This window comes from Hypanus sabinus, chromosome 16 (genome assembly GCF_030144855.1).
Source record: "Hypanus sabinus isolate sHypSab1 chromosome 16, sHypSab1.hap1, whole genome shotgun sequence".
Taxonomy (NCBI): Eukaryota; Metazoa; Chordata; class Chondrichthyes; order Myliobatiformes; family Dasyatidae; genus Hypanus; species Hypanus sabinus.
The window spans coordinates 9,227,404-9,238,651 of NC_082721.1; the positions used below are offsets into that span (position 1 = coordinate 9,227,404).

At 44.8% G+C, this 11,248-nt stretch overlaps 1 protein-coding gene across 1 annotated transcript; it reads left to right on the top strand.

Annotated features, from left to right (window-relative positions):
• The first annotated feature begins 9,141 nt into the window (after positions 1-9,141).
• LOC132406574 (uncharacterized) lies at positions 9,142-10,470 on the top strand. The gene has a single exon (XM_059992395.1). It carries the CDS (start codon positions 9,142-9,144, stop codon positions 10,468-10,470), a length of 1,329 nt encoding a protein of 442 aa, XP_059848378.1.
• Positions 10,471-11,248: the final 778 nt, after the last annotated feature.

Here is an 11,248-nt window from a genome sequence, read left to right on the forward strand (position 1 = left end):
TCCTGCCTTATGATTTTCTCAGGCACTTTTGTCTATTTTTCACTGCACTGAATATTTCTTAAATCCTTGAAAGTAAATTTCTAACAGAGGGATTAACTTTATTTTTTCACATTGAAACATACAGTGAAATGCATCGTTTGCAGGAAGGATGTGCTGGGCAGTCCACAAGTGTTACCTTGCCTCTGGCACCAACACAGTGCGCCCACAGCTTACTAACCATAACCCATGCATCTGGAATTTTGGAGGAAACCCACGCAGTCACAGAGAGAATGTATAAGCTTCTCTCTGTAATGTATAAGGTGTATAATGTATAAGATAGCGATGCCAATCGTACCTCGATACCTCAGTTTTACAGTTGGCGCTGTAAAGCTTTACACCTACCACAATGTTGCTTAGAACTTTATTCCACCCTATTTAAATTTTTTATTAAAGTACTTCTGTGTCACCATGTACAACCCTGACATTCATTTCACAAACAAGAGAAAATCTGAGCAACACACGAAGTGCTGGAGGAACTTGGCACGCCAGCCAGCATCTATAGAAAAGAGTACAGTTGACACTTAGGCCAAAATCCTTCAGCAGGACTAGAGAAAAAAAGGTGAGGGGAGAGAGAAACACCAGGCAATAGGTGAAACTTGGAGGGGGAGGGATGAAGTGAAGAGCTAGGAAGTTGAAAAAGACGGAAGGCCATGGAAGAAGGGGAGGGGGACAGAGCACCAGACTGAGGCAATGGGCAGACAATGGATAAGGGGATGGGAAATGGTGTAGGGGATGGGAAATGGTGTAGGGGAGGTGGGCTGGAGGTATTACTGAAAGTTTGAGAAATCGATGTTCATGCCATCAGGTAAGAGGAATGTAAGGTGTTCCTCCAACTTAAGTGTGGCCTTATCCCAACAGTGGAGGAGGCAATGGATGGGAAGTGGAGTTAAGATGGGTGGCCACTGGGAGATCCTACTTGTTCTGGCAGATGGAGCTGTAGCATTGAATTGAATAGACTTTATTACTTATACCTTTCACATATGAGGAGTAAAAATCCTTCCGGTATAATGTGCAATTTATAGTAATTTATAATAAATATTCCATACAACAGGATCGTCAATATAACAGAAACACAGTTGTGTCAGCATGAGTTAAGTAGTCTGATGGCCTGGTGAAAGAAGCTGTCCCGGAGCCTGTTGGTCCTGGCTTTTATGGTGCGGTACCATTTCCCGGATGGTAGCAGCTGGAATAGATCGTGGTTGCGGTGACTCGGGTCCCCAAAGATCCTTCAGGCCCTTTTTACACACCTGTCTTTATAAATGTCCTGAATAGGGGGAAGTTCACATCCACAGATGTGCTGGGCTGTCCGCACCACTCTCTGCAATGTCCTGCGATTGAGGGAAGTACAGTTCCCATACTATGCAATGATGCAGCCAGTCAGGATGCTCTCAATTGTGCCCCTATAGAAAGTTCTTGGGATCTGAGGACCCATACCAAACTTCTCAACCATCTGAGATGAAAGAGGCACTCTTGTCTTTTTCACCACACACCTGGTGTGTACAGACCACGTGAAATAGTCTGTAATGTTTATGCTGAGGAGCTTAAAGCTGTTCACCCTCTCAACCCCAGATCCATTGATGTCAATGGGAGTTAACCTGTCTCCATTCCTCCTGTAGTCCACAACCATCTTTTTTGTTTTTGCGACATTGAGGGAGAGGTTGTTTTCTTGACACTATTGTGTTATGGTGATGACTTTTCTGTGGGCTGCATCATTATTATTTGAGATTAGGCCAATCAGTGTAGTGTCGTCAGCAAATTTAGTGAACAGATTGGAGCTGTAGGTGGCGACACAGTCATGGGTATACAGAGAGTAAAGGAGGGGGACTTAGTACACAGCCCTGAGGGGCAGAGGTGAGGAAGCCCACTCTTGCGATCTGATATGCCCAGTGAAGCAGTCTCTCAATTTACATTGGTAAACTCAATGTACAGGAGGCCACACCGGGAGCACTGAACACAGAACTTGAGCCCAACAGACTCTCAGTGATGTGTCGCCTCACCTGGAAGGGCTGTTTGGGTCCTGAATGGTAGTGAGAAAGGAGGTATTGGGGCAGGATGGGTCCCAGTTATGTCTGCCTGTTTGTTGGCTACATGGAACAGTCTACACTGGTGACCGTCCCGCACTTTTCCTACACTACATCAATGACTGCATTGGTGCTGCTTCCTGCGCCCGTGCTGAACTCATCAATTTCATCCACTTTGCCTCCAACTTCCACACGGCCCTCAAATTTCCCTTCCCTTTCTTGATCTGGCTGTCTCCATCTCCAGAAACAGCTGATCCACCAATGCCTATTACAAACCAATGGACTCTCACAGCTACCTGGACTATACCCCTTCCCACCCTGCTACTTGCAAGAATATCATCCCCTTCTCTGTTTCTCCTGCCTCTGCCGCATCTGCTCTCAGGATGAGGCTTTTCATTCAAGAACGAAGGTGATGTACTCCTTTTTCAAAAAAAAGGGGCTTTTCTTCCTTCATCATCAATGCTGACCTCAACTGCTTCTCTTCCACTTCAAGCACGTCTGCTCTTACCCCATCCTCCCTACCGATAGGGTTTCTCCTGCCCCCACCAACCACCCCACTAGCCTCTGTGTCCAGCACATAATTCTCTGAAATTTCTGCCACCTCCAATGGATCCCACCACCAAACACATCTTTCCCTCCTCCCCACTTTCTGCTTTCTGCAGGGATTGTTCCCTATGCAACTCCCTTGTCCTTTCATCCCTCCCCACTGATTGCCCTCCTGGCACTTATCCTTGCAAGTGGAACAAGTGCTACAGCCCTCCCTCACTACCATTCAGGGTCCCAAACTGTCCTTCCAGGTGAGGCGACACTTCTCATGTGAGTCTGTTGGGGTCATTTACTGTGTTTGGTGCTCCTGGTGTGGCCTCCTGTATATCGGTGAGACCCAACATAGTTTGGGAGACCGTATGCCAGAACAAGTGTGATCTCCCAGTGGCCACTCATTTTAATTTCACTTCCCAATCCCATTCCGATATGTCCATCCATGGCCTCCTTCACTGTTGGAATAAGGCCACACTTAGGTTGAAGGGACAACACCTTGTATTCTGTTTGGGTAGCCTCCAACCTGATGGCATGAACATCGATTTCTCAAACTTCCAACAATGCCTCCACCTCCCTCCCCTTCATCATTTCCTATCCCCTTGTCCCTCTGTTGTATCTCCTTCCCCACCCATTGCCTTCTGTCTCTTTCACTGATCAATTTCCTAACTCTTTGCTTCATCCCTCCCCCTCCAAGTTTCACTTATCAAATCGACTCCTCAGCTTTTACTCAGTCCTGCCTAAAGGTTTTGGCCGGAAACTACAACTGTACTTTTTTCCATAGATGCTGCCTGGCCTGCTGAGTCTCTCCAGCATTTTGTGTCTGTTCCTGAGATTCATTTTCTTGTGGGAACACTCAATAAATGCATTATAGAATAATAAGCAAAATAGAATGAATGAAAATCTTGGGAGATCAAGCGGTGTGCAAATGAGAACAAACTTGTACAAATACAAAAAGAAATAATAAATAAATTAGCTATCAATATCAAGACCATGAGCTGCAGAGTCCTTGAAAGTGAGTCCATAGGTTAGGGCAGGCATGGGCAAACTACGGCCCGGGGGCCATATGCTTTTTAATCCGGCCCGCAGAACTTGATGAAATTATATTAATAAACCTTGTTAACGTTTTTTCCCCACAATTCTGGCGTTTTCCCAATAGATGACACACCCTATATACATTGACCTTTGTTGAGGTGCAGCGTATTACTCCACATTTGCGCTTTACTCTTTGTTGGGCTCGACCTATTTGTGTGAACAGGCGTTCAGCATCATGAACATCAACAAAGCCAGCCACAGATCCAAGTTAACTGACCAACACCTCAGATCCATCCTGAGAATCGCCACAACAAAACTAAATCCAGACTTTGATGCGCTGGCTAAAAAGGGAGACCAACAACACTGTTCCCACTGAAATTAAAAATAAGTTTCTTCGTTGTGTTATGTAAAAAATGCATTTGAAAATATTTTTTTCAATAAGTCTTACATGTTACATGTCAGTTCTGTTAAGTGATGGACATGAGTAGTGCGCAGGTGCACGTACGTTCTCAAAATAAAAAATGCACTCCAGATCAAATAACGCGCTCCACATACTGGCGCGCTGTCACTGTTCTGTCCTTGTGCTGGTCGTTGTTGAGTTTTGGCACGGGACAATTGAATAAGAAGGAGCAGGACAAGTAGACCTGCATCTCCTACCGTTTCTGAAATAAAGACAGTCAGGAGGAGAGTGATGATGATAATATCTTGAAGAATAACAGAATTTTCAGTGCCTTAAAATAATAACTGTTACTATTTAAAAAAGCTGTATTTTATTCATTTAATTTTCAGTGTTTTAAAAGTCATTTCAATAAATAGCTAAATACCACGGGACTTCAAAGACAGATATTTTGTTGCAATGCATTTGTTCATTTTCAATTGAAATTAAAGCACATGTTTTCTACATATCCCATGATACTTTATTTTCTCTTATGAGGTGTATTACCAAAACACTCCGTCCATCTGCTCCTGGTCCGGCCCCCCTGTCAAATTTTAGAACCCTTTGTGGCCCACAAGTCAAAAAGTTTGCCCACCCCTGGGTTAGGGGAACAGTTCAGTGTTGGGCATGTGAAGTTATCCCCTTTGGTTCAAGAGCCTGGTGGATGAGGGGTAATAGCAGTTCCTGAACCTGGTGGTGTGAGTCTTGATGCTCCTGTACTTTCCTGATGACAGCAACAAGAAGGGAGCATGACCTGGGTGGTGGGGGCCCCTGATAATGGCTGCTGCTTTCCTGTGACAAGGTTTTGTGTAGATCCGCTCAATGGTGGGGAGGGCTTTACTGCTGATGCACTGGGCTGAAGCCACTAACGTTTTTAGGATTTCCCATTTTCCTTACTAGTCTGTGATGCAACTCTCCAACTCTCATCTATAGAAGTTAGTTAAAGTTTTAGATGTCATGCCAAATCTTTGCAAACTCTTAAGGAAGTAGAGCTGCTGCTGTACTTCCTTTGTAATTGCACTTGCCTGCTGGGCCCAGGACAAGCCCTCTGAAATGATAACACCGAGGAATTTAAAGTTGCTGACATGCAGGCAGACAAAATATTCATAAAGTAGAAGAGAGAATGCTGGAAATGTGTGGCTCATGTGTAGCATCTGTGCAGAGGGAAACATATAATATCTCAAGTTCATGCTTCGTCAGTCTTTCAGAATTTCACCCTCCCTCCAGAAATGGTAAGTATTTCAAACTTGAAGGCTCAATGGTGACATAGGAGTCAGTGTGACACTGTTACACTTAAGGGCGTCTGAGTTTAATTCCTGCGCCATTTGTAAGGAGTTTTTATGCTCTCCCCATGAGTGTGTGGGTTTCCTCCGGATGGTCCTGTTTCCTCACAGTCCAAAGACAAACCAGTTAGTAAGTTAATTGGTCATTGTAAATTGTCCTGTGATTAGGTTAGTGTTATATCAGGGTTACTGGGGGATGCTGGGTAGCATGGCTCAAAGGGCAGGAAGGGCCTATTCCGTGCTATATCTCCTAATAAATTTTATTTCGCTTTCCAGTGTCTTTGAATTTGCTTTGTTATATATTCCTAATGAAGTTCTAGAGACGTGCTTGTTCTCTTTAGTGTGAAAACTTAACAAAAGCCAAAGCTCACCTGATCAAGGACAGATTTTATTTACATTCCACCTTGTTTGTACTGATTTCTAAAAGAAAGGATCATATGCACACATTATCCACACCTTGCAGTTATTCTTAACATTCACCATTAATATTAGCATTGTTCAGTCACCAGGCAGTTCCCAGAAAATTTTATGGAATGAATTTCTGAAATATTTTAAACTCAGTGACCATCTTGAATATAAAATAAAGCTTACATTGTCAAACAACAGTTTATAATGGTGAGTTTCTATAGTATTTATTACTTGTTTTACCACACAATTCCTTGGTTGTAAAATTATTCAGCTCCATCATGGACACTAGCCTCCATATTACCCAAGACATCTTCAAGCAGCTGTGTCTCAGAAAGGTGGTGTCCATCATTAAGGACTCCCCTCAACTAGGACATTGTTACTATCAGGCAGGAGGTACAGAAGCCTGGAGACACACACTCAGTGATTCAGGAACAGCTTCTTCCCCTCTGCCATCAGGGAGGAGGTACAGAAGCCTGAAGCACACACTCAGTGATTCAGGAACTGCTTCTTCCCCTCTGCCATCCGATTCCTAAATGGACATTGAACCCCTGAACACGACCTCGCTTTTTTTTTGTTTTTATATTTCAGTTTTTGCTCTATTTTAAATTTAACTATTTAATATAGATATCTATTAAATCTCCCAATGTAGATCAGGGGATGTAGATAGTTGGAGGGATAGGTAGCGCTGAGGAAGCAATGCAATTGCAGCAGGACTTAGACAAATTGGAAGACTGGGCAAGAAAGTGGCAGATGGAATACAGTGTTGGGAAATGTATGATAATGCACTTTGGTAAAAGGAACAATAGTGCGGACTATTATCTAAATGGAAAGAAAATTCAAACATCAGAGATGCAAAGGGACTTGGGAGTCCTTGTGTAAGACTCCCAGAAGGTTAATTTACAGGTTGAGTCTGTGGTAAAGAAGGCAAACGCAATATTGGCATTCACTTCAGGGGGATTAGAATATAAAATCAAGGAGATAATGCTGAGACTTCATAAGATATTAGTCAGGCCACACTTGTATGGTCAACAGTTTTGGGCCCCATATCTCAGAAAGGTTGTGTTGTCATTGGAGAGAGTCCAGAGGAGGTTCACGAGGATTATTCTGGGAATGAAGGGGTTAACATGTGCGGAGTGTTTGGCAACTTTGGGCCTGTACCCACTGAAATTTAAAGGAATGTGTGGGCATCTCATTGAAACCTACCGAAAGATGAAACGATCAGATAGGATGGATGTGGAGAGGATGTTTCCTGTGCTGGGGGTATCCAGAACTAGAGGGCACAGCCTCAAAATTAAGGGGTGACTCGTTTAAGCAGAAGTCAGGAGAATTTTTTTTTTGGCCTGAGAGTAGTGAATCTGTGGAATACTCTGCTGCAGACTGCAGTGGAGGACAAGACTGTGGGTATATTTAAAGCGAAAATTGATAGTTTTCTGATCGGTCAGGATGTAAAAGGTTATGATGGGATGACGGAGCAGAATGGGCTGATGGGCTGAATAGTCTCATTCTGCTCCTTTGCCTTATGGTGTAATTAGCAGGATGGTCACAAGCGCAAATGTCAACAATCAAACTTAAATAAAAGTGAACATATGAACAGACTTAATAATTGACAACAGAACAAGGAGAGTGGGATGTTGTGCAGGGATATTTAGGGTCCTTAGTGGATATTTTATTTGTAGGCTATTATCTTTCAAAATTCAGTGTCTAACCTTGGATGCTATTAAAAATGTTTTTAGTTATTCGCACTACTGCAGTTTGAACTGTTCCACAGTGGATACAAAAGTTTGCCTTATCAATCAGGATAGGAAGCTTGCATTAACGTCCAGAAAAGCTCTACGCTATTACAGCCTGGGGCATCAGAGTTCAGAGTTCAAATCCGGCATCCTCCGGAAGGAGCTTGCACATTCTTTCCCGTGTGCGTGTGGGTTTCCTCTGGGTGCTCTGATTTTCTCCCACAGTCCAAAGACGTACTAGTCAGTAGAGTAATTGGTCATTTTAGGTTATCCCATGATTAGGCTAGGATTAAATTGGTGGGTCGAAGGGCCTGTTCTGCACAGTATCTCTAAATAAATAGGCCTTGATGCTCAATCCTGTAGGTGTTTCAAGAACTTGATAAGTTTTCCAATTTAGCTTTTATAAAGTTTCCCTGAGCAGCTAAGAGCAAGTCTGCCTTTTACGTCATGTATTCATTACAAGGAAATAGGTATATATTTTAGATCTGGGCTTGCATACCATGAGAACGGGTAACTAGTAAAGAAATTAGTCAGAAAAAAGCAATACCGGTGGTGTGGACTTCCACATTGCTTGAAAGTCATCTGATTAATTCTGAAACTACACTTAAATGTAAAGCTCATGGAGATATGAGAATGATTTCCCCGAAGTAAATTGGGAAATTGGATGATGAAGATTAATAGCAGGACACTGTTGGTTGGGCTTGACCATGGATGTTGCGTCCAAGCTGTCATACATGAGTCAAGCCAGTATGATATGGAGAGTAAGCCAAAGCAACAGCGAAGATCAGTTCTGTTTGGCGCCAGTGGCGTCTCAGGAGTTGCCAGTCAGTGTTGAACTGAATGAAATACTGCCTTAGGGATTCTTGCTCTGGATTTTTCCTCAGGGTTTATTCCCAAAGTCTTCCTATGAGTGGGCACAGTTGCAAGGCAGCAGAGGTTTGAGATCAGAGTTTTCCTTCTCCTAGATGAGCTGCCAACCACAACTGACAAGCCCCATCTGCCCAAAGCGATTGGTTTGAAGGTGTCAGTAGCCCGCCTTTGACTCTTCTCCTGTCGGTAGAATCAGTTCCGCCGGGTTTAGCAGCTAAGCCACACATGAAGGCCAGGAGCTGGACTTCGTTGTAAGAGGCTGTTTGAGACGCACGCCATTGGGAGCATTTAATAGGCAGTGGGAGCTTATCCCCACTACCACCTCCCCCCAACCCCCACCCTGGCTATGACAACCTTAAGGAACCTGAAGATCAATAAGCAAAAGCAATTATTTAAATTCTCAATACACCTGGAGTTGTAATGGTGTACAGGAAATCTGTTAAAATGCCTGGAGATGCTCAGTTCAGACATAGCCTATGAAGACGGAAACAGTTAATAGTTCAGGCCTGATGCTCCATAATCAGGCAAGAGGTAAATGAGTTTAAGGTGCAGAGAAGGTTGAGTGAGGACATTAAGCTGGTAAAAATCAACAACAAACCAACCCCTTTCCTCCCTTACACCCACACTCACACTGACACAGTCTCACTCACACACACACACAGTCACATCTATGTGCATACCCATGCACAAACATGTGCACACACAGACACCCACACACACATTCACATGCATTCACACACACCCACACACACACATGCACGCACACACTCACACGCATACACATGCACACTCACGCTCCAACCCGGGGCAGGCTCCTCCAGTGTCCAGTGGTCCTGTGTACACGCAGTTTTTGGAGGCTCCTCCAGTGGTCCTGTGTACTCACAGTTTTTGGAGGCTCCTCCAGTGTCCAGTGGTCCTGTGTACATGCAGTTTTTGGAGGCTCCTCCAGTGTCCAGTGGTCCGGTGTACTCACAGTTTTTGGAGGCTCCTCCAGTGGTCCTGTGTACTCACAGTTTTTGGAGGCTCCTCCAGTGTCCAGTGGTCCTGTGTACTCACAGTTTTTGGAGGCTCCTCCAGTGTCCAGTGGTCCTGTGTACTCACAGTTTTTGGAGGCTCCTCCAGTGTCCAGTGGTCCGGTGTACTCACAGTTTTTGGAGGCTCCTCCAGTGTCCAGTGGTCCTGTGTACTCACAGTTTTTGGAGGCTCCTCCAGTGTCCAGTGGTCCGGTGTACTCACAGTTTTTGGAGGCTCCTCCAGTGTCCAGTGGTCCTGTGTACTCACAGTTTTTGGAGGCTCCTCCAGTGTCCAGTGGTCCTGTGTACTCACAGTTTTTGGAGGCTCCTCCAGTGTCCAGTGGTCCTGTGTACTCGCAGTTTTTGGAGGCTCCTCCAGTGTCCAGTGGTCCTGTGTACTCGCAGTTTTTGGAGGCTCCTCCAGTGTCCAGTGGTCCTGTGTACTCACAGTTTTTGGAGGCTCCTCCAGTGTCCAGTGGTCCTGTGTACTCACAGTTTTTGGAGGCTCCTCCAGTGTCCAGTGGTCCTGTGTACACGCAGTTTTTGGAGGCTCCTCCAGTGTCCAGTGGTCCTGTGTACTCACAGTTTTTGGAGGCTCCTCCAGTGTCCAGTGGTCCTGTGTACTCACAGTTTTTGGAGGCTCCTCCAGTGTCCAGTGGTCCTGTGTACACGCAGTTTTTGGAGGCTCCTCCAGTGTCCAGTGGTCCTGTGTACTCACAGTTTTTGGAGGCTCCTCCAGTGTCCAGTGGTCCTGTGTACACGCAGTTTTTGGAGACTCCTCCAGTGTCCAGTGGTCCTGTGTACTCACTGTTTTTGGAGGCTCCTCCAGTGTCCAGTGGTCCTGTGTACACACAGTTTTTGGAGGCTCCTCCAGTGTCCAGTGGTCCTGTGTACACGCAGTTTTTGGAGACTCCTCCAGTGTCCAGTGGTCCTGTGTACTCACTGTTTTTGGACCTTTGGGCTGCAACTTCTGGACTTCTGGTTGGCCTTTGGTATCACCACCAGAGCTCGTTGATGCAGGACCCCAGACTCCAACCCTCAATCTCAGGACTAGCTGATGATGGGACCTGGTACTCAGATCGAGGTGGAACTTTATAGTGAACAGCAGGGCTCCGGGGAAGGAATATTCTGGAACAGATGGACCTGGTTCACTGAACAGGGAGTGACAGATGGACAGGGTGGTGACGAAGGCTTTGGACACATAAATCAGGGCATTGAATACAAAATCCTGAAGACATGGAGCGGCTCTACAAAACACTGGTGAGGTCACATTTGGAATATTATGTTCAGTTTTCGTTGTTCTGCTCTAGGAAAATGTTACTAAACTGGAAAAAGTTCAGAAAAGATTTATCCAGATACTGCCAGGTCTTGAGGGACTGAGTTTATAGCGAGTGTTAGCACAGTTAAACTTTATTCCTTGGAGTGTAGGAGACTGAGCCATGATCGAATAGGCGTGTATAAAATCATAAAAGGAACAGAAAGGGAAAATGCGCGCAGTTTTCCCTCCCACGGCTGGAGAAACAAGAACTTCAGAGTTACAGTGAGAGGGGAAACATTTAAGAGGAACTTAAAAAGCAACTACTTTTTCAAACTGAGGGCAGTATTTACGTGGAATGAGCTGCCAGAGGAAGTGGTTGGCGCAGGTACATTAACTTTTTAAAAGACAGCTGGATGGATTGAAAAGGTTCAGAAGATTAGTTGGTGGGACAATCATTAGGCTTGGAAGGTGCATCTTGGTCAGCATGGACCAGATAGGAAGAAGACCTGTTTCTGTGCTGTATAACCACGTGGGAAGTACTGAGACAGAAGGAACAAAAGCAACAGAGAAGTAATTATGATTAATTTTTAAATGGTACTGGCTTAAAATATTGCAAAT